The 24519-nt window shown below is 32.9% G+C and overlaps 2 protein-coding genes across 12 annotated transcripts in view; one reads left to right on the top strand and one right to left on the bottom strand.

The window, feature by feature from the left end:
• Nucleotides 1–4979, top strand: part of LOC144963144 (apoptosis-resistant E3 ubiquitin protein ligase 1-like) — a 71155-nt gene extending 66176 nt beyond the window's left edge. For all 8 annotated transcript variants that reach the window (XM_078896839.1, XM_078896837.1, XM_078896841.1 and 5 more), the window contains 4 exons: nt 209–400; nt 891–971; nt 2443–2618; nt 2954–4979. In XM_078896839.1, the coding sequence (XP_078752965.1) occupies nt 209–400; nt 891–971; nt 2443–2618; nt 2954–3056 (552 nt within the window). In that variant the 3' untranslated portion in view covers nt 3057–4979. The remainder of the gene's footprint in view (nt 1–208; nt 401–890; nt 972–2442; nt 2619–2953) is intronic.
• A 5552-nt stretch (nt 4980–10531) lies between these two features.
• The window catches only part of LOC144963143 (uncharacterized), a 16708-nt gene continuing 2720 nt past the window's right edge, over nt 10532–24519 (bottom strand). The window contains exons 2-3 of one of the 4 annotated variants that reach the window (XM_078896836.1): nt 23684–23728; nt 15479–17008 (exon numbers count right to left, since the gene is read on the bottom strand). In XM_078896836.1, the coding sequence (XP_078752962.1) occupies nt 15861–16994 (1134 nt within the window). In that variant the 5' untranslated portion in view covers nt 16995–17008; nt 23684–23728 and the 3' untranslated portion in view covers nt 15479–15860. Of the gene's footprint in view, nt 10672–15478; nt 17009–23683; nt 23876–24519 lie in introns of those variants that run through there. The other 3 variants (XM_078896834.1, XR_013643572.1, XM_078896835.1) reach the window with 3 other exon arrangements.

The raw sequence follows: 24519 nt of genomic DNA, 5'->3' as shown, positions 1-24519 counted from the left end.
ACCCTTTCACTCTTGACTTACTTACCTCATTGCTGTCTCTCCTTGTAGATGCTCTCGATGTCACGACTTCTTTTATAGTTCTTTTATAGTTTTATGTGTTGGCATTCTTGATCTGGACAGACCAGGTGCGTATTCTACCAAAATACATGGCATCTGTTATAGATATACATAGCAATTTTAAAGAAAATGATCTGATCTTCTTTTTAAGGTTGTAGATCTGATTCCAAATGGTTCCCGTATCCCTGTCACCAACAACAACAAGATTCAATACCTCGATGCTCTAGCCCAGTATCGGATGGTGTCGCCTATCAAGGAGGAACTGGAACATTTCCTCAAGGGACTTAACTCTGAACTCATTCCAGATAACTTGCTTAGCATGTTTGATGAAAACGAATTGGAGGTAAGAAAAACAAAAAATCTTCTAAACTGGAAGATTTTCAAAGGCAAGCTCTGAGATCAGATTAACGTTTTTAATTTGATGATTACAGGATTCATACTTTTTAATTAGTTTAACTGCCGTGTAGTCTTTGTACACTTTTATTGAATTGTTGACCACAATTACAGTTTTCCCTCTTTAAATCATTAAGCTTTAGGTTTATAAAAAGTATTATGTTGTTCTTACAGGTTTTGGTTGTTTTTTTTTTTTGTGGGGCATGAATCGGATTCATTTCAGGATTCTGGTGAGTGGGGAAACTATTTTTAGGTTTCTGATCATTTGCTTGCACTCACCCATGATTCATGAGTTTTAAAATTAAAGAGATGAAGTTCTCAACAATCCAACCAACAAAGTAAATTAAATGTTGTTTTTTTTTGTTGTTTTTGTTGTCGTTCACACGAAACTCTCAATTTGACTTTTGCCATGTTTAAACCATTTTTTTTTCTTCTCCCAGCTCTTGATGTGTGGAACAGGCACTTACAGTATAGCAGACTTCAAACTCCATCATACAATCAACGGGACCATATCGTCTAAAGTAAGACTCTCTGTCTCTCTTTCTTTGTCTTCCTCTCTCTCTTTCTCTCTCTCCCTTTCTCTCTCTCTCTCTCTTTCTCTCTCTCTCTCTCTCTCTCTCTCTCTCTCTCTCTCTTTCTCTCTCTCTCTCTCTCTCTCTCTCTCTCTCTCTCTCTCTCTCTCTCTCTCTCTCTCTCTCTCTCTCCACATAATGAAATTAAAATATGGTGGTATATGGAATAACTCTAAAGATGACAAAGTTCATATCTCAAATTAAAGATAAATTCCAATCAACCACTCCTTGCTGGTTGATCAAAAACCCAATCAGCAGCCAGGGAGGGAATGGGAATCTTGCTGATTTTAAAATATTTTTTTTGGTGAGTGGGGTGGGAGGAGTTTAAGGTGCAGTTTAACTTTGACGTACCTGACTTATTGCCGATCGCCTCCAAATCTTCGGACTGGCAGCTTCTCTGATTTGTTGAGTGAGTTCTTTCCACTGCTGACAGTCTGCTGTGATGGATCTCAGGTATTCTAAATCCTTTTCACCTCTCAGTATGACTTTGCATGGCTATTTAATTTTCCCTTAGTGTGCCTTAAGGAATATAGCCACTCTGTTGCATTATTCCAAAAGCAAAATCGCGACATGGTATTTGGAAAAAAATATATCAACTGCATAAACCTTGCTGACTTTTTTTTTACATAGTTAATCTCCATCCCTTAGTAGAGCACTTGATTTAGATTTTCCTCCAGGTTTCCTCTTTCCACCACCATTCATAAAGAAGCTTAATATTCATGAAGAATATTCTAAAAGTACTCTGCAAAATACCAGAACTAGTATCCTATTTGTAGGGTAATGAACAATTGTTACTGTCCTTTAAATGCTATATTGAATTAGGAATGAAATTTGACTCCAATGTCCTTTGTACCATGAATCTCTGCACGGGTTGAGGTTTTAAACCCTGTGATTTAAATTCTCTCTGTCCAGTTCTTTTCCAGGTTTCCTCAGATCTACCTTGGTTTCTTTGTCCTTGTGGAGTCCACAACTAGGGCGTCGGGTTCTAAATATTTGATATTCCTCTATCTTATGTTGACAAGACATCTGTTTTCATTTTTCTCTCATACTTAAAAAAAGCAACAACAAAAAAAAACAACTGACTCAATCAGACTGAGTATTACACTTGATGTTTATATATTAAATAAAAAAGAATGAAATGTTGATTCTTTCCTTTTAAAGGACTCAGTGTTGCTCAGAAGTTTGATACCAGCAGATAAGTTGTTCCTTAAGCAGAAAGTATATATGAAAAATGAGTAGAGAGGTCTGTCTTCATTAAATAGAGGAATATTAAAAATTTGATATTCCGATTTCCTATAGTATTGATGGCATCTCTTTAAGGCTTTTTAATTTTAATCCTTTTAGCCCTGCCTGCACTTCATGATGACCTTTCACCGTTTCGTCTTCCTTAAACACTTTTTAAAAATCTATCCTTTATCAGGTCATAGATTGGTTCTGGACTATCATTGCCAGTTTTACAGAGGAGCAAATGGCCAGATTGATCCAATTCACTACCGGTTCCTCCCTCCTGCCTCCCGGTGGATTCGCGGAGCTCAACCCCAAGATTCAGTTGTCGTCTGCTCCAACCTTCAACAACTTGCCTTCCTCTCACACCTGGTAGGTGATTTTTATCTTGATTTTTATGAAAGGCAGTCCTGTTTTTAATTTTCAACTCTCAGAAATTAGATAAAGAGATATTTGTTGAAATTCCTCATTATTATTATTATTATTATTATTATTATTATTATTATTATTATTATTATTATTATTATCAGATATTATTACATCATCATTATCTTCATCATCATCATAAAATCATTATTAAAGGTGCTATTTATTTCCATCTTATTTTTCAAAATAGTTATAAGACATTGTTTTCTAGAATCATACACTTATATTTTTTCCACAAAAGAAACTAACTTTTACAAATAGATATTATTTTCTATTTTCAGTTTTAACCAGTTGTGCCTCCCTGACTACGACAGTATGAAGACATTCCATAAAATGTTACTAATCGCCATCAATGAAGGCAATCAAGGATTTGCCATGGCATAGACACACAGTCAATGTTTTCAGAATATAGGCTGATATTGTATAGCCACACAGTCTGTAGGTGGTATGGTGTAGCCACACGATCTATAGGATGGTATGACATAGTCACACGCTATATGCTGTTATGGCATAGACACAAAGCTAATGGCTGGTATTGCAATGAACCTCAGTCAACCTTTTCAGAGAGTCTAAAGGCTGGTATGGTATTACCACACAATCTATAGGATGGTATAGCATAGACAGTCATTGCTTTCAGACCTGGCTGGTATGGCATAACCGCATAATTATACAATCTGTAGGATGGTATGGCATAAACCTACAGTAATTGTTTTCATACAGTGTATAGGATGGTATGGCATTGCCACATAGTGTTTATAATAGTGTGGCATAGCCACACTGTCCAGGGGCTGGTTACCAGTGTTATGGTATGGCATAGCTGCATAGTTTATAAGATGGTGTGGCATAGCCGCACAACTTATAGGATGGTGTGGCATAGCCGCACAGCTTATAGGATGGTGTGGCATAGCCTCACAGCTTATAGGATGGTTTTCACATAGTCTGTTAACTGGTTAAATGGAACGTTCCCTTCTTTACAGATCCATATAAAATAATCTAGAGATTATTAAAAATGTTGTCTGGTTTGGTTAGACTTTGCCATATATTTGAAATTAAAGAAGTTAAAATATTTTTTTGAAAATGGGGGAAAATGCTTTCCATTTTACATGTTAATTTGTTGTTTGGTATCAGAGATAATTTCAATGAATTTGTGTTTATAAATATCAACAATCAGCTTGATCTTATTCAAAGATTTTAATAATTCTGGAAAGTTATATAAATGGTGGAAAGTTCAAATCACTACAGGAAATTTCTCAGGCAGTTATTGGATGTTCTTAGTTTACCATATTACAGATGTAAGTTGGCCGCTGACTCAAATCAAAATCAGCCATCTTCGCATTTTCAACAATTTGAAATTATTGTATTTGATCATTGATTGTTTGCTAGTCATTTTATTGTGAAAGTGTGATTTGTATGGAATGTATTTTAGCAGTGTATATAAATAGAGTGAGTAATAAATAAATCAATCAATATATCAATAGTTACTAAAAATGGTATTATTCCTATAACATGCACCGTGCGCTTAGAAGATTTGAGTTATAAGGGTGCACTTTGTTGTTACAAACACAATGAGGAAAATGTGGAATATAAAGAAAGGAAGTTAAAAACAAAAAGAAAGGACGACATTACACATTTGGGATGATGAACGTGTATTTTATTGAGAGATTGCTTACATCACATGCTACTCTTGAGTATTGACAATAGATATAAAATGCAAGATATGCACCAGTCATTGTTTTCTCTCTATTGAATGCTGCTTTTTATTTATTTATCTTTTTTCATATTAATACATCATGCACTAAAGATTGCAGCCTTTATAAGGAAAGTTAGAAGCAATTTATTGCAGTGACACAACTTTGATACCACAGCTATCTTTACTTAAAGTCCCGTTGAGCATCTGTTTATGTTATATAAATCTGTGGTAGATAGTACTAATGCTGTGTCACCAATAGCGTATGTAGTTTGTAGAGGGACTAAAAGTATTGTGTTTGATTTAGGTTTACAGAGCAAACTTTTGTTTTTTTTGGAATTCAATACCAGTGAAAATAACAGCTCAGCACTTATGGGCATCCAAAAGAAAATAGGTCAAAAAAAAAAAAAAGCACTGATTCAAACAGTAACCAAAAGGCAAGAACAATTAATCAGCGGTTAGTTTTCAATTATTTAAAAATTATACCTTGACAATAGCAAAGGACCATGCCAAGAGGTTGGGGGGAGGGGGGCATTTGCAGGGGACTGAAAATGTATTTCAATATCAATAAATAGATAAATTCCCAATGCAATAAAAAAAAAAAACAAAAAAAAAAAAAACCCACCTCTCACAAAAAGATTAATCCAGCTGACTGATGCCCTCTTATCAAATGACTCCAGATATGAACTAGTCAAAACAGTGAAGTCTCATAATATACCAAAGACACTAAGCCACATGAAAAACAAAAATCAATACAAGGGAATGAAGAGATAGCAAGGTTATAGACTAGAAACAACTGGCCGAGACAGCCAATCTCTCCCCCCTCCCTCCCTACTAAGGGAAATTCCAAACACAATTCCAAAAATAAGAACTTGGGAGAGATTATATTCATTTTTCCAAACCCTTTTTCAAGTACAAATGGAACATTTTGATTGATAATAGTTATGGTTTTCTTTTCTCATTCAAAACTAAAATTATTTTTTTTTTGTGTCAGTGCAAACGGGCAAATAAACTTGATTTCAAAGGTTAATTTGCAAAATTTAGTCTGAGCTCAGACGATTTTTTTTTACCTATGGGGACAACTTCAGAGACACTCGACTTAAAACTTATGGTACTAGATGTATTAGTTCTGATTTATTTTGTTGCTCTATAATCTAAACGTATTTTAGAAACATAAATCTTTTTACTTTGTAGTGTCTTTATCCACTAAGAATGAATTTAATTGATTTTGAAGATCAAAATGCATAAAACATTGGAAGATAGTGCTATTTTACCCTTTTCTTGGCCATACACTGACCTAAATTTGACATGCTCTTTATAATTTTATAAATATAATGTGTACAAGATAATTCTCAAAACACTGACATCATTAAGCTCAACCTCTAAAATATCATATTTTGCTTGATTTCCGCATTTTATGAGATAGAAGTAGCTTCAGAGACCCTGAATAAAAATTAGATGTCCTAGATATACAGAAAGTCCAGGTTGTTCATGTTTTGTTCAGCTCGAATGGAAATGAAAACACAGGAAAATTATAGGCTGATTGTAAGGTTTTTCATTTTTTACAGAGGTATAAGCAACTCCAAGGTACTTTTGGTTCTTAGATATGTTGCACCAATCAAATATGAATCCACATGCATAATAATGATTAGGTTGATAATTTATAAAATAAATGCTGAAAAACTGACTATAACAAAGTTTTAGAGGGAGTATATGGACATCCATCGGTAATTCTTTACCTACGAGCAGATTTAGCAGATTTTGGTGGAGTTTTTAGTATGATAATCAGCATAAAGTGTGAAACCAAATATGTTAAATTTAGTTTGGTACCAATTTCTTCTCGGTTACCATATCTTTTAGCTTTAAAATAAACTGGACTTTGACAGGAAGCTTTGTACAAAGTTGAATATAACAGCTTTGAACAAAAACAAAATACCAAACACAGAATGTTTCAGTCTCAAAACCCTAAATCTTAAAATGTTGAAACATTTCGAGATTATTCTTGACAAGATAAGCCAAATACTTTTCTGCCGCCTGCTTGGATTTTAAGTGATATATTTAGGTTTTTACTGTTTTGGTTATTAGTTGAATAAGGGTTTTGAGACTGAAACAGTCCGTGTTTGGTATTTTGTTCTATTTCGAAGCTATATATTAATTTTCATTCATTACTTTTTACAGTCCAAAGCTTCTAGAACTTAATATCACTTTGACAGAAAGATGAGCAGTAATTGGTTTTATTAAAATCTCAACTTTGAAGACTACTGATTGTTTGTAATCAATACTATATTGTACTTGATAATACCACAGTAATACCCACGGTATTTTCTTACAATAACAGACAGGCCTTTGTTTAATAGTGCATGCATAGTTAATGAAACGTTATTACAATCAAAATTCCTCACATGAATTTGATGATATTTTAAGTAAGGGATTGGACTTCTTAAATTTTGTTTTGCTTTTTGTTTTTGCTTTTTTTTTGTTTTTGTTTTTCTTCTCTTTCTTCCTCTTACCTGGTGTTGCTAATGGCATTACATTTTGATGGATTCAACTTGAGATGAATCTGCAACTCGACTTTGAGTTGATATATTGTGATCTGACTTACAGTGATATCCATAGTTCTGATTCTGATGAATTTATTAATTGGTATGATGTCATGGTGAACAAGATCTCAAAAAGTGGTTATTATTATTTATGGGGGTGTGTTTGCATGTTTTTCCAGTTACGCCTGTCAGGGCTATTTGAGCCTCTCATGTCAGCTGACTGCTCCGTCTTTGTCTTGCTTTCCTGTTAGGATCTGTTTCCTTATCCTTTTGTAACGCCATAAGTTCCATGAAGCTTTAGTGGAACAGTAGCGATTAATATATATAATATTATATAATATTATGATTAGAATTAATAATTTGTTGTAATTTTATGGAGGGTTGTGATTATTTGTTTGTTTTTGATTATATGAATACTTTTAGTTTCTGAGTTTTCTTTTTTCTTTTCCTATTTTTATGAAATGTTATTTTCTTTTCTTTCTTTCTTATTTTTTTCTTCCTTTTTTTTCTTAAATAGCATGACTTGGGTAAAATCAAGACACATTTAGTTTTGACACAAATAGTAACACTGAATTAAAATAATTCAATTAATTGAATTACACTAAAGGGTTTGTGGGCTTCTCCTTTTATCTAAGATTATTGTCTTGTTTTTCTCGTGACCAGTGTATTGTAAGCTCCCTCAAACTTCTAAAAAATAAACAAATGAACAAATAAACAAACAAACAAAAATCAACAAATAACAAAAAGACAAAAATTGACGGGTAATATTTATATTTTGATCAATCAAAATTTTACCAGATATCATTTTACGACTCTGTACATAAATCCTTTGTCAACAATGAAAGATAATAACATGAAAAGTTTTGTGCCATAGTACACATTGTGAAGCATTTTTGTGTGTTAGATTTTGATATTTTTTAGTCCCCTCTGTTCATGTCCTTTCGTTATGACCGAGTTTATATAGCGCAATATTCATTTAATGCACTCAAATAGTGCTTTCCTGGGTGGGGTCCTTTGACCTCTCATGGTGGGCAGGAGGTCACTTGCTGTGTCTTCTATTGCATTATATCTGTTTTCCGAGTTGCTTTCTGTCTCTGTCTTGGAATGGGATTGCTTAGTTTTGTCCTGGTCCTTACCATGAGTCCTTAGCTGAGAGGGAAACAGTCAAATGTCAAGTATTAGTTTTGAGAGATGAATTTTTTCCCTTGTTTATCATCTCTCTCTGTTATATATTGTTAGTTATATTTTCGCTTTGGATGTATTCTGTAATCGTTTGAGTGTATTCACTTTGGTGGGATCCTGTGCTGGTGTCCAGATGAGACTTTCAGGTGATCTTAAACTAAGTACACTGGTAGTGTGCTCTTGGAATCTATATCTGTTCATGATTTGAACCAATCAACTTTATCTTTCTTTTTCTTGGGTACCTTTAGTTAATTCTAGAACTTTTATCACTATTCCATATTTCTTCCTTATTTAGGCTACCGGCACTGAAATGACCTAAATGATTCACAAGCGCCATTAGGTAAATCCTTAAAAAGAAAACACAAGAACAAACAGTGCTTTCAAGAGGCAACGCTGTTACGGGCAATGTGCTATTTTAAAACCTGGGTAGGGAGTAGAGAGCCTGTTTCAATGAGTCGAACATTGTAATGACCACAGCGGAACTCGAACTTGGGACTTATTCGAATAACGATTAATATAAAAACCCAATTGTAACAATCATGTGACACAGTAAATTTGGTTTATTGGTTATCAGTCACTTAAGATGCACAAATCGATTTCACCATTTAAGGTTTAATGTCTGTTTCTCTGACCCCCCATGGTGGGCAGGAGGTCCATTTGCTGTGTCTTCTGTTCCTCTATATATGTTATCTGAGTTGCTTTCTGTCTTTGTCTTGGAATGAGATTCCTTGGTTTTGTCGTGCCCATTGCTGGAGCCCTTGGCTGTCACGGAAACAGTCAAATGTATTGTGTTAGCTTTTGGAGATGATATTTTTTCCTTGTAAATCATCTCTCTCGTTATGTATTGATAATATTGAACACATCTTGTAAACATTTGAGTGTATTCCTCTTAGTGGGATCCTGTATGGATGAGACTTATAGATTATCACAAACTAGGTACATTGATGGTATGCTCTCGGAATCTACACCTGCCCCCTATTTGAACAGATTCCCCTATTTCTTACTTTTTCTTGAATGTTTAATTGTAATTGTAATTAATTCTAGAATTTTTTGGCTATCCAATTTTCCTCCTTTTTACTGGAGCTGATATGACTTTTATGTATCGCAAGCGCCGTAAAACCATTAACTGGGTGGGGATCCTGACCTCCCATAGCGGGCAGGGAGGTACACACTGTGTCTTCTATCTCCTTGTATCTGTTTTCCAACATGCTTTCTATCTTTGTCTTGGAATGAAATTACTTGGTTTTTTCCTGGCCCTAGTCGGAGTCCTGGCTGGGAGGGAAACAGTCAAATGCATAGTTATTGTTTTGGGAGATGATATTTTTTTCCTTGTAAATCATCTCTCTGTTATGTATTATTGTATGTGTTATTTTAAATGTATAATGCAAGTATTTGAGTGTGTTCCTCTTTGTTGGATTTTGTGCTTGTGTCCGGATAAGACTTATAGGTGATCTCAAACTAAGTACATTGGTTGTATGCTCTTGGAATTTACATCTGATCCCAATTTGTTCCCAGTTCCTCCTTTTCTTACTTTCTCTTGAGTGCTTTAATTGTAATTCTAGAACTTTTTACTATCCCATTTTCTTCCTTTTTACTGGCGCTGATATCCTAAATGTGTTGCAAGCGCCGTAAAACCCTTAATAACAAAAACAACAAAACCGTTAAAAACAAATGGAAAAAAAAACAAACAACAAAACAAACTGTTTCACTGTACACTAAAACTATTTTTGTCTTATAGAGCACCGCAAGGCTTGAGGAAGGGATGCTCGAGTCATTCCAAATTAGGGAAACGCGTGCCACTTGATGATTTTATGGAGTTATCAATCTCAACAGTTATTAAATGAATGATATTCAATTAATGATGAAAACAATATTTATAATGATAATAATGACAATATTTACATAATGACGGTGATGATTATAATAATAATATTGTTATTGATATTAATAATAATACTAATAATAATGATAATAATAATAATAATAATAATAATAATAATAATAATAATAATAATAATAATAATAATAATAATAATAATAATAATAATAATTGTAATAATTATAATAATAATAATAATTAATAATGTATTATTATTATTATTATTATTATTATTATTATTATTATTATTATTATTATTATTATAATTATTTTATTATTATTATTATTATTATTATTATTAACAATAAATGTGAAACGTGCACAAACTCTAAAATTTTACTCAATTCATTTCCTATTTTACATTTATTTTAATTCACCTAACCACTCGGCATATCTTATATTTCTAGGAAATTCGTCGCAAAACAAAGAACATGATCCATTAATCAAAAGTTTAACCATAATATTCTTAGAGAATGAGTTGTTGATCCACCGGAGTCGCTGGGTGTGATGGTGAGCGCAGATTATGGTCTTTTTGTATCATAGCATATCTTGTTGAATTGTTGAATCTGGGTGGGGTCTTTTGTTCTTCAACAGTGGGCAGGGAGGCACTTACTTTGTCTTCTATCCCCCTATATTTGTTTCCAACTTGCTTTGTCTTTGTCTTGGAATAAGATTACCTGGTTTTGTCCTTACCCTGGCCGGAATCCTAGGCTGTGAGTGAAACAGTCAAATGTAGAATTATAGTTTGGAGAGATGATATTGTTTTAATTGTAATTCATCTGTGAATTGTTTGTTTTTGTTTTGAATATCATTATCACGATTTGTTAACATTTGAGCGTGTTCCTCGGAGGGAGATCCTGTGCTTGTGTCTGGATGAGACTTTTAGATGATCTCAAACTAAGTACACTGATAGTGTGCTCTTGGAATCTATACCTGTTCGTAGTTTGGCGTACATTTATCTTATCAAACATCTGCATTTCAATCTATCATGTTGGTGTAAATATTATATGTTAGACTTCTCTATAAACATTGATATGAATACATCGCATTTTACATACGTGTAATCTTTATACTCATAAATCAAAGCTTTACAACCTTACAATGATACCATGTGTTAAGATCTCAGATGTTTTAGAGAGAGAGAGAGAGAGAGAGAGAGAGAGAGAGAGAGAGAGAGAGAGAGAGAGAGAGAGAGGGGGGGGGGGGGGGGTGCGTGTTATATTTTTTTTCATTGCACTGGCTCAATATTTGTTTAAACATTAAAAATATGTGTTACTTATAAAGATTTCGTTATCACTGATTAATTCATTATATAAAATCTACCCCCCTTTTTAAAGAGGTGATGATGTGAATTAATGAATAAATCTTAACTATCGATTTGGTCTGACCTCATACATGAATGTCAGCAATGAAGTGTCAGGCTTTATATTGTTTGATAAGTCGAGGGCGATGTGCACATATTAGCAGGTATGATAGTCGGACTCGATTAATAATAACAATGTTAAATCAACCTATGATTATTAATTATGCGCTTGATTTAACATTGTTGTATTTGACAATATTTTGCGTTGGTTTGAGAGTATTTCCATTACAATGAACTCATAAAAATTTGGGTTATCGTACCTGCAAATAAGTACACGACGGTTGAACATCATTTTTATCGATCTAGATTTGAAGTGGTCAAAAAGACAAACAAAAAAAGTTTTTTTTTAAAAACAGAAATATGTACTTCACATACCTTTCGTTGTTTCAAGATGATTTTCATCTTATCAAATAAAAATCTTACATCTGAGACTTAATGTGTTTGTGTTTGTGTGTGTATGGAAACGTAACCGATTGATAAAGCCGGTAAGAATGATGTGTATTTAACTTAAACACACACAATCAATATGTCAATGCTATATTTACCGACTTGACATTGAAAACCCACATAAGTAGCCCCTTAGTTTCATATCTCGATTTATATCATTTTGGTCTTGGGTTATAGTTTTTGGCAGATACGTTTTCCGTGTAAATCATCTCTGTTATTTTTTTTTCTAAATAGCATAATGTTATGTAAACATTTGAGCGTGTTCCTCTTAGTGGGGACCTATGCTTATGTCTGGATAAGACTTTAATGTGATCTCAAATTAAGTATACTGATAGTGTGCTCATGGAATCTACATCTGTTCTTTATTTTAAACATTCCTTTTTGTCTTACTTTTTCTCGTACGTATGCTTTTTTTGTTATCAAGTTTTGACACACGCTGTTTGATTCCAGTATATTCCTATAGTGAGCAGGGAGGCACAAACTGTATCTTCTATTCCCCCCTATCTGTTTTCCAACATGCTTTCTATCTTTGTCTTGGAATGAGATTACTTGGTTTTGTCCAGGTCGTGGCCGGATACCCTAGCTGGGAGGGAAACAGTCAAATGTTTAGTTAGAATTTTGGGAGATGACATTTTATTTCCTTGTAAATCATCTCTCTGTTAGGCACTGTATTGTTTTGTTTACGTATTATTTATGATTTTTAAACAGTTGCGTGTATCCCTCTTATATGAGATCTGTGCTTGTATCTGGATGAGACTTTTAGGTGATCTCAAACTAAGTACTTTGAGAAAGTGCTTTTGGAATCTACATCTGTTTCCTATTTGAACAAATTCTCCTTTGTCTTACCTTTTCTTGGGTGCTTTAATTGTAATTCTATAGCTTTTTGTTTTCCCATTTCTTCCTTTTTACTGGCGCTGATATGACCTTAACGTGTTGCAAGCGCCGCAACCCCCCCCCCCCCCCCCAAAAAAAAAAAAAAAAAAAAAAAACATTCCAGTACGTTTTTCTCAATTCGAAGGTCTTTACTGCAATGATTTTGAAGAGCATTTTGTGTTGTACTGAATCAAAGGCTTTGGAAAAATCAATGAAGCACAGATAAGATGATTTTTGTTTTTCGATTGACCGTTGCATTATTGTTTTCAAGGTATAAATTGCAATTACCGTACCCCTTTCTTGAAACCAATCTGCTCGTCACTTATCCCTGGAGAGATCTTGCTCCTCATTATTTTCATAAATATTCTTAATACACTTTTTGTGGCCTGGCTCGTTGTGCTGATTACTCTTTGTTGGTCACAATCAATAGTTCCTTGTTCTTTGGGGAATGGATACTGACTGTCTTAAAACATTAGGCAGGACACCTTTTTCATATATGATGTTAACGGCTTTTGTCAGAATGTCTATTCCCAGAACGTCGAGGGCGTCAATCAATTCTATTGAGAAACTGTCTTGGCCTACCCCTGTCCCCATTTTCATCTCTTTACAAGCAGCTTCCACTTTTTCTCGCGTAATCTGGGGACCATTGTTCCCAGGTTTTATCCAAGCTCGTGCCTCTTTTGTCATCCGCGTAAAGATTTTCTATTTAAACGTTTGCGTCTCTAACGCATTTTCTTGCCATAGCTGGTCGTTTTCCACTTAGATCTTGTACTGACTGGTAGAATTATTTAGTGTTAGATTGTTTTTATCGTTCAATTCTGTGGCATTCATGTTCAATATAATCTTCCTTTGCTCTATTACACTCATGTTTTATACTGTTATTAGCTTCTTTATATTCATTGCGGTTGCGTTCTAGATTTCTTTCATCCATCACTTCCAAGATCTTGTCATTCATCCATTTTTGTTTTGGTTTGTGTTATTTTTTCACAGATGGAATAGTCTCTTTTGTAGATTATGTGATGGAGTTCGATACTTGATTCCAGTACTCATCTATGTTTATATCTGAGGTCAAGATTCAACTTTTTCTCTCACGCATTCTTTGTTGTAATCATTTTTTTATTTGATCGTTAATTCTTCACAGATTTAATTGCAAACTTGATAACAAAACATTGGACTTCTTTTAACGTAATAATTATAATAATAATGGTAATAATAATAATAATAATAATAATAATAATAATAATAATAATAATAATAATAATAATAATAATAATAATATATTAATAATAATAATAAATAATAATAATAATATAATAATAATAATAATAATAATAATAATAATAATAATAATAACAATGATGATGATGATGATGATGATGATGATGATGATGATGATGATGATAATAATAATAATGATAATGATAATAATAATAATGATAATAATAATAGGTAATAATGATAATGATAATAAAAATAATAAACCGGGACAGAAAAATTATTAGATATCATCAGTATGATATGGCCATCTTCAATGACCAGATAATCAAAGACAACGATGGTGGCAGTGAAAATGGCTGTGTCCAATACTTTCCATTAACCAGTTAACTGCTGTAAACTGGAAAAACACGTATTTAACATTTGACAAAAAAATTCTTCCTTCAAATATCGGATCAATTTAATTGACCCTCATTTAAGAAGAAAAAAAAAAAACTCTCAACCCCAGGACGAAGGAAAACCTCGCGAAGTCCCAGGTTTGATCATTTTTGCTTAGATGAGGATCATTTCAATCGATCGATATTTAAAAGACGAGTTTTCTGGACAAATTTTTTTCAGGGTACGGACGTTAACTGGATACTCATCAATCATCTATCAATTTTCGGATAATATTCATACATTACTATGAGTATTAGCGGAAAATGAGAATTGTATATATACATAATTTAATTAATATCAATATATTTTATTTCTCATTATGTGTGCAAAGCTCAACACAAGTGCGATTATGATGACTCACATACACTCAAACACATCCGCATACGCACATACCCACGCACACACACACACACACACACACACACACACACACAGAGATGAGAGAAATAGATAGATAGATAGATAGATAGATAGATAGATAGATAGATACAGAGAGAGAGAGAGAGAGAGAGAGAGAGAGAGAGAGAGAGAGAGAGAGCATTTGTGTATATGCATTTGTATGTTGGGAAAAGCCCTACGAGACTTTGTTGTTGTTATTGTTATTATTATTATTATTATTATTATTATTATTGTTGTTGTTGTTGTTGTTCATGTTGTTGTTGTTGTTGTTGTTGCTGTTGTTGTTGTTGTTGTTATTATTATTATTATTATCATCATCGATTATACTTATTATACTACTTTTTTATGAGAATAAGCATATATCGAGATCGAAGTGCACATACTTGCAGGTCTGATAACCGGACGCAATTATAAGATTGTTTTAACATTGTTGTAATGGAGAATATTTTCCTTTGGTTTGAGATTATTTCCAACAATGAGCCCAAACAATTTGGATTATCAGACCTGCAAATAAGTACACGTCAATCGAGACGAATCTTTTGAGTCAAAAGGTAGTAGAATTACCCTTAATTTAGAAAAGTTTGTAAAGGAAAAAATACAGTTGTTTTAACATTTTTTTTAGATTTGCTTGTAATTCTGTGCTCGGTGATAAAAAATTAACATTGGCTTTAGGATACAATGTTGGTCCCAAAACCTATTTAAAAAAAAAAAGAAAAGATTAGATAGATTATAATAACTTGAGAGTTGAGAGTACAAGAGAAGTTTAAAATTACGTCATTAAAATTTTTGTATGTTTATTGCAGGTGAGATTATTATTTCTTGATAGTATCAATAGATATTTGAAATTACGTCATCATTTTTTGTTGGGGATATGATTGAATTATATTATACTTGAAATGAAATCCAACAGTCAAATTAAGGACTGAATATTACGATCAAGCAGATTTTCTTAGTACTAATTTGAGGCAACGGGTGATAGAATTAGACTGAAATTAAATAGAAGGTTTGCAAGTCACTCGTAGATCACTCTGTAAAAATAGTTTTATAATTTTTAGATTTGCCAGTAATTCTATGCTCGATAATATAAAATAAACATTGGCGGTACGGAACAATGTTGATCCCCAACCCTATTTCTTTTAAATAATAGATTTATTATCATTATTATTTAACATATCAACCAATCCACCAATCCAGAATTAACCCCCCGTACCCCACCAATATCGACACTATGAGGGAATTGATAGTAAAACGCCCCGTCCATACCCATGATACAGACAGGCGCACCAGAACTTCCGGGACAAGTCGAGACCTCATAAGTATACAACACTCTTCCACTCATTTTCTTCCCTGACTCAGGATTCGACTCAAATTCAACTACTTTCTTATCCGTAACGCTTCCAAAACTGATATGTTTCGCACGACCATGGGGGTGGGAAATAACAAACAGACTTTCTTCACCAGATGTTCTCTTGATGTTAGCCTTCATCAGCTCCATTGTGGCGATTCGCATATCATTTGTTATTGATCGAAGATAGGTAAATATGTCAGGGTCATGAGAGAAGCACTGAATAAAGACGCAATCTCGGTCAGGGCAGGAGGAGTAGGACACATTGATCCCATTGGCTGTCCATTTAGGAGTGGAATCAGGTGTTGACACGTCATCATAGAAATGGATATCTGTTCTGAAGGCCTCGTCCTCGTCGAACACTACGTGACACGCAGTCATGACGTAGAATGGTCCAGTGACGTAATGAGGTCTGTTAGAAAACTTACAGTCTGGATATGGACATGGAATTGTTTCCTGGACATCATTAGGCAGAACTTGAACAACCCATCCAGTACCTTGTCTTATCACATGACGGTCTGGTAAGCCGTACAACTCGTATTTGTCCGAGTTGTACCTTTTCGGACTTGTATATGTCACCATGATCTTCCCGACAAATTTGCTTAATTGTTTGATGTAGTTGAAACATGGAGTCTTCCGAAGATCAAGTGGTAAGTGTTTGATTTGAAAATCCGACATAGGAATTAAATTTTGATGTCCATTTGACTTGGCACAGAGGGACAACGAGTAAGACGACCCATTGCCAACACCAGTTATATCCATATCATTCTTGTTGTTGACCTGCCTGTTCAGATTCAAACCATTTGCAAACAGATCGATAAAGTCCTTCATATTTGAATTCGGTGTCGTATTAACATTTTTTTTCAACGGTGCAGACATTATCGGATATGATGATGCTATACTTCCCCCATGACGCCTCTGTCTCCTTTTTCTTGAATGTCTTTCCTGAGCCATCTTTGAATTTGTATCTGTGTTCGATATTAGAATAAAATATATAATTTTTTTCAAGTTGGTTCCAACAAAATGGGAGAAATAATTTAAGCGGATGTTCACATTAGTTATTTGGGGGTGGCAAGGCACAAAGGCAGTATAGTCTTTCTTCTTCCACCGGCAGGGTTATAAAAAACATAGTTCAAGATTTTGAAATTTCCAAAATATTTCTATTATTACCTGAAAACGAAAGGGCAAAAATTAAACCAAGCACTTTTGCAAGTTGACACCCCCTCCTTTCCCACCTTACATACACAAACGCTGTATTTATTTTTTTTAAATTGCCAATCACTCATTCCTGGTGAAGGTAGGGCCTCGAACTTTAAATTAATGATGATGATGATAATAATAAGACGAAGAAGAAGAATGATGATGGTGATCATGATAATGATAATGAATTATTATTATTATTATTATTATTATTTATTATTATTATTATTATTATTATTATGTAATAATAATAATAATAATAATAATAATAATAATAATAATAATAATAATAATAATAATAATAATAATAATAATAATAATAATGATAATAATATGATATTGATAATAATAATGATGATGATAATGATAATATTGATAATAATAATATAATAATAAATAATAATAATAATAATAATAATAATAATAATAATAATAATAATAATAATAATAATAATAATAAAAATAAAAATAATAATAATATTATTATTATTAATAATAACATTGATAATAATAATAATAATAATAATAATAATAATAATAATAATAATAATAATAATAATAATAATAATAATAATAATAATGATAATAATAAAAGTGATCATGCCACACCTTTGTTTAAGATTACGTATAAATTGCTGTAATGTGCTATAATCATCTTAATATACATTGACTATCTGTTATATTTAGGATTGCGTATAGAATTATTGTAATGTGCTATAATCATCTTAATGAAGTTGTCTGGAATTCTTTACCATTCAGTGTTAGGAGCGGGGTTTTGGATTCCCAGTCATCTTTTAAAAAGAAATTAAAACCTTATCTTATGAGAAGCTCACCAAGATTGTATACATTTGTAAAATCAGAATTCTCATGACAGAATATAATCTCCCTTCATTTGCCATTATTGTTAAATGTTCTGATATGATTTTTATTTAATAATTCATGTTAACAGCTATTTTCCGTCTCTGTATGCATATGCGCGTTTTGGTGCGTGTGTGTGTGTGTTTGTGTGTGTGTGTGTGTGTGTGTGTGTCGTTGTGAGGGTATGTGTGTGTGTGCGCTTCTATAAATCGGTATGCGTGTTTACAAAATATTTATAATGATCTTTTACGAGTTTGTGCGCCTAGAGCCGTTTTGTCAACGGGATTGGGCGCTATTCAAATGAACTTTATTATTATTATTATTATTATTATTATTATTATTATTATTATTATTATTATTATTATTATTATTATTATTATTATTATTATTATTATTATTATTATTATTATTATTATTATTATTATTATTTGCATAGAAGTGGTGCATTAAGCAGTGAGAGTTTATCTTATCCGCAAGTGGAAAAGTATACCGAGTGAAGAGGACAGGACCCAATACAGATCCCTGAGGAACCCCAAATAAGAGTAGTTGTTGCTCAGATTGAGCATCATCAATAGAGACAACTCAGTTTCTGTCCGCAAGACAGGACCGAAACCAATCGAGTGCACTGCCTGTAATACCAAGTACACCCTGCAGCCTTCGTATCAAAATTTTATGATCAATTGTTTCAAAGGCTGAGGACAGGTCGAGCAAATTCAGCAACGTCAATTTTCCTTCATCAATAATGTGATTTAAATCATTCACAACCCTCAATAGTGCAGTTTCTCTCCAGTAATTGATGCGATAAGCTGATTGAAAGTGACTCTGGAGACTGTTAAATTCAAGGTGTAGGTATCGTCAACTGCTTAAGAACAAGTTTTTCTCATTAATATCTTTCACAAGAAAGGCAGGTTCGACGCTGGTCTGTATTTTTAAAGTTGTCTCCATCTAATCCTGCTTTTTTTTAAATTAGAGGGATTACTATGGCGGTTTTAAACATAACTGGCACTTCTCTTGATCTTAATGATTAATTCATAATGTCAGTTATTGTGGGAAGAAGCAAATCTAAATTTTTCGTTAAATATTCTGTGGGTATGGGATCAAGGGCACAGCTCTTACTATTTGATGAACGAATTGCATTTATATATCAAGGCATGATACATCCTTAATACAGTGGGGTTTTAAAAAAAAAAAAGAAAAAAGACCATCTTCTATAAGAACATTGAAAAAATCAAAACCCTCTCTAATTATTATTTTTTTCAATAAAATACTTTGAAAAGTTTTCAGCTAATTCTTTTTTGGTATTACATGTTGGCAGATTCATTTTGTTTTCTTTTCTCATAAGGTAGTTTATAATATTTAAAAATTACTTAGGACGAGTGGCATTATGTATTCTAGAACGATAAAAGTTAGACTTTGCATTTTTAATCAAAACATTAACAACGTTCTTAAAATGTACATATAAATCCCTATGAATCGTTGGGTGGCTTTTTCTCCATTTGGCCTCGGCCCGTCTTCTGTCCCTTCTTGCGGCCTTGATATCAAGATTAAACCATGTAATGGCGCCGTCTTCCCCTCGTTTACTCGTCTTCTCGTCAGAGGCATGATCGTCCAAAATGGGACGGAGGGTCGAGAAGACCGCACCATAGTCATAAGCATCGTCCGTTTGCATGATGTCGACTCCCTTAGCGACGTCATTCCGAAAATGTGCTTTATTTATTTTCTTCAGATTTCTTGAAGATATCGATACTTTAGAAAACTGCTTTTTAAAACTATAGAGCAGTAAAGTTAGGTGCCCCAAACGTAAACAACAACAAGTTGATAGTGATTTCCGTTAGGGACCGGAATAATTTACGCACAATATAGGTCTCCCAATTTTGTAGTTTGAGTTGTAGGCAATACACTTTCAGTATTGAAAATATGTTTACATAAAATCTAACAGTTGCAGAAATAATAATATAAGGCTAAATTATTATGAAAATCAGGCTCCGAATAATTCTCGTTTTGTTCACACCAGCGCAATAATTTGCTCTGGTCTAAAAATAGATAGACTGTAACTTTTGATAAATTTGAGAAAATTTTACCTTTTGTTCCATAAAATATCCATATCTAGACATTATCTGATGCATGATCGAGTATTTATGAATATGTGTTTCTTTTGCCACCTAACAGCCAAATTTTAAAGGTTATTTTTTTCTATTATTTACATTGGAACGTGAGCTGTCAAGACAGGAACATGTGGTTTGCCACGTGCTTCTCGACCTTTGTTTACGTTTGGGGCACCTAACTTTACTGCTCTATTCGTTCATGTCAAAGAATAAAAGATGATGGTCCGAAAAACACTTATCGAGGACTGCCAAAAAAGATATTTAAGTTTTATATGTCACAATCCAGCCGATGGTGCGACCAGATCGGTGTGTTTTATATTTTACATTTTGGGTCATAGTCCGGTCATCAAACACTCTTTTAATAATTTCTGCAGTTGAATTTTCTGTGTCGACATGTATACATTAAAATCTTCAAGAACTACTAATTTTGTGTTTGATATAAAATATGACATTGTTAGGTCGTCGTGTTCAGTGATAAAATCGGCTTTAGATGTACTTTGCGGTTTATAAACCACCGTTATCGTGATTGAAGACGTCCATTTCTATTTTCATTTCGAATCCCTCAATAAATGGTTTAAAGATGTTACTCATGTCGTTGAACTGAATCAATTTGTCTTAATAAAAAACTATTTTTTCATGAATTTTAAAACAATAGGAAAGGATTTAGATTATTACAGTCTATAGTAAAATCGATAACAGGTGAGGATCGGAACTCGTAGAAGATTTACATTATCAAAATTATGAATTTTCCGCATATCCATTTTGAAGGAATTCGTTAAACTGGAGTGTTCGGTTAAATGAAGCTTGAACAATATCGTGCAGTATTTGAATATGAAGCAACGAATTGCAATTATTAACTATCAGACATCTACATTTTATAACTATCAATACACATTACTGGTGAATGCAAACGAAAATGAACATAACGCGCTTCCAATATAATTTTGATTGCAAAAGTTTGAGAAATAGCGTGTGTTTATGCCAAAGAGGATTACATAAATTTATGTAGACTGGTCTAAAGTAAAAATTCATCAATTATGAGACAGTGTCTCAACAAATATGTGTTCAACAATAACAACAACAACTACAACAATAACAACAACAACAACAACCAAGAAATTTTGGACACATCAATCAGCACAGTCTGATGACGAGGATGATGAAAAGAAATGAAACGACTACAGAAAGATTCCGAGCATCACTCTATCCAATGAAATGTAATCTTCCTCTAGCTTGCGAAGGTTGAAGCATGCCTTTTCTCAGTCTACTCTTTATCATTTATTGCCTCGTCGGTGAGAGTAAATTTGGTGTTACTCCTCTCAATCTTTCCCTCTACTTAGGCCCAATGACCTCGATTGGATTGCGCTCACAGTGATATGGGGGAAGTCGCGCAACCTCGTGTCAGAACTCCCTGATGAGACAGTCTGCTTTGAAAGCTGTTTCTGGTTCGTTTCTTTTTTTTTTTTAACTAAGGAGGATAGAATATGTAGTATTGTCTGATTGAAACCATGAAATCATGTCAGCTTTTATATTTGCCAAAGTTGGAGCCTTAAAGTGACCATGGGCCAACGAATGGTAGCGTTGTCCAATACAATACAGTTGGGTGCTTCAATGGAGGGCAGCAAATGATATTTAGTCAGTCTTAAAAAGCCTTTGCATTGACCCCAGAATGATATTCCAGATGACGCAGAGAATAACAATGATTCTCTGTTCAGAACCCATGGTCCCTTTTTGGTTGAATAATCAGACGTCCAATATTTTTTTTTGGATGTATATTCACGCTCACCCAAACATCTTTGGATGATATCCATATCAAAGTTATCTATGATCCTTTTTCCTGCCATGTCGTTCTACACTGGTGATCTCTCAGTCGTAACGATCTTCTCATGGTTGATTGTGGAATTCCAAAACCATTGCCGTCCTCTTTAATGACTTGTTGATAGATACAAGAAGACTACTTTTCGCAGCTTTACGAGAGTGGAACCGATAGATTCCGTACCGTATCGTGTCGTTTAAGAGCCTCATATGTTTTTAAAACCGTTAAAACCGTTCATGCATAAACAAAAATTTGTCAAAGTTATATTAACAGTGTTTGTTAATTTGACAATATTGAGTATACAATTACTATTTCAAATGATTTAAAGCAAGAGATTTCATATGAGTCTTTGGTAATTGCGACATGATACAGATAATATGCCATAAATAATTAATTCAAATTTTAATACAAACAACATAAGTGGTATGTTTATAACACTTAAAGCGAATTGTTATTATTTGTAAAGAAGTATGACGTGAACTCATAATCACTACGTCAGCACAAGATTTTTTGGAAATACGATGAATTCATTCATACTTTGTGGTGCGTAACTTGTTTTAATTTTTTACAGTGTAAAATCTCTAATTTTATGTCAGCTGTTTTACTTTTTTTTTATAGGTCTTAAAGAAGAAATTTTTTTTAATATGGCATCAATACAGTCCAAAATCTAGATTCAGTCAAGACAAATTAAGTCAGAGGTTGACACAAATTTTTACAACTTTTTATAGAGGGACCAGGGACGGCTGGTAATAATGGGCAGGGTGGGCAAATACCAGCCTGTTTTTTCAAGTTATATGCTGTATTACCAGGTCCGAAATAATCAAATCTAAATTAGATAATTTCAAAAGTTACTACTTAAAATTGATACTTTGTACTGAAATCAATTTGTGTGTATTTTTGATAGATTGCGAATCACCATGCATCCCGTAATACATAAACCAGGATACGCTCCTGTTCTTTTTATCACCCCCCCCCCCCCCAACCACTCCACTCCACTCCGCCCACATCGTCATCTCATCGTCACGTCGCCTGACGGTGATTTTGCTGTCTGGCCTCTCTAGTACTAGGTCGGCTAATTCAAATGAGCCCACCTTATTAACCAGTGTACACTAAATAGAGATTTTGGCAAACGAACTTTTTCTTATTTATTGCCTTACTTGTGCTGGGAAGGTTCCAGTATTGAATTAAATTTATTAATTTACTAATATTATATCAATTTAGTATTAGTTTGTGTTGTTTTAATATATTTGTTTATCCATTTAAATTATTTCTTTTTTTTTTTCCCTCGTTTTCTTTAGTGTTTCTCAAAACTCATTTATTTAAATTGTTTTCTTATTTGTTTGTTGTTGTTGTTGTTGTTTTTTGTTGTTGTTTTTTGTTTTGTTTTTTAACAAATTAATTTGTTAATTCTTTTTTTTTTTTATTATTCTTAAAGTAATTACCGCTGTATTTTTATTGCCAGACTAAATATTTTTGCAAAACAATGTAATTTTCTATTGTATTCCCTCTAATAAAACAAAACACTTCTATTCAAAAGTCACGACTAAATAAATAAATAAAATACAACCACCATTTTGGTTTTCTCAACAATTGAATTAGTATACAAGAAATACTCTTCTGAGTAAGGAGATAGTTGAATTCTAAGTTATAGAGGAAATAAATACCTTTAAAGGAAGGGTGGGCAGATTCCGTACTTGCCCGTCCTGAAGCTAATACATACATAAGATGGTTCGCGATGAAGAGGCGGGAAGCAAGGGATTGGTTGGGTAAGGAGCAAAGATAACACGGTAATTATTGTGACGATAGTCAAACGAATACATGAGGAGAGATTGGTAACATTATTTTGTCTTAATTATATTGTACGAAGTATTGGCGAAAGCCTAATATTAAATAAACGTTGTTTTTGTTTGTCTTATTTTGACTATGGAACTGATACTGATACTTGTCATAGCAGACCTGCCTACTTTAGATAGGAAAATAAAAATCGTAGTTTTCAGGGCTAATAAAATCGTAGATATTTTAACTACCCTTTAAAAAAATCACCGGAATTTTCGTCTGTTTTGATAGATATCAAATTTTAAAAAACGAGAAAAAATAATTGGAAACGTAATAATGATGGTGATGGTGGTATAGTGGTAGCGGTGGTGGTAGTAGTAATGATGATGGTAATATTATTATTAAATTATTATTATTATTATTATTATTATTATTATTATATATTATTATTATTATTATTATTATTATTATTATTATTATATTATTATTATTATTATTATTATTATTATTATTATTATTGTTATTGTTATTATATTATTATTATTATTATTATTATTATTATTATTATTATTATTATTATTATTATTATTATCATTGTTATTATTATTGTACGTATTGGTGGTATTACTATTGTTGTATTTTTTTTTTGGTGGTTATTAATGGTATCAGTTTATTGTTTGGTCCCATTTGCCATTATTTTCCACTTTCATGTATGTGGTCATCA

The sequence above is a fragment of the Berghia stephanieae genome, chromosome 1 (genome assembly GCF_034508935.2).
Source record: "Berghia stephanieae isolate SIO BIC M18660-M18661 chromosome 1, UCSD_Bste_1.3, whole genome shotgun sequence".
In the NCBI taxonomy this organism is placed as follows: domain Eukaryota; kingdom Metazoa; phylum Mollusca; class Gastropoda; order Nudibranchia; family Aeolidiidae; genus Berghia; species Berghia stephanieae.
The sequence above is the reverse complement of the archived record's forward strand: the minus strand, read 5'-3'. Positions and strand labels throughout refer to the sequence as shown.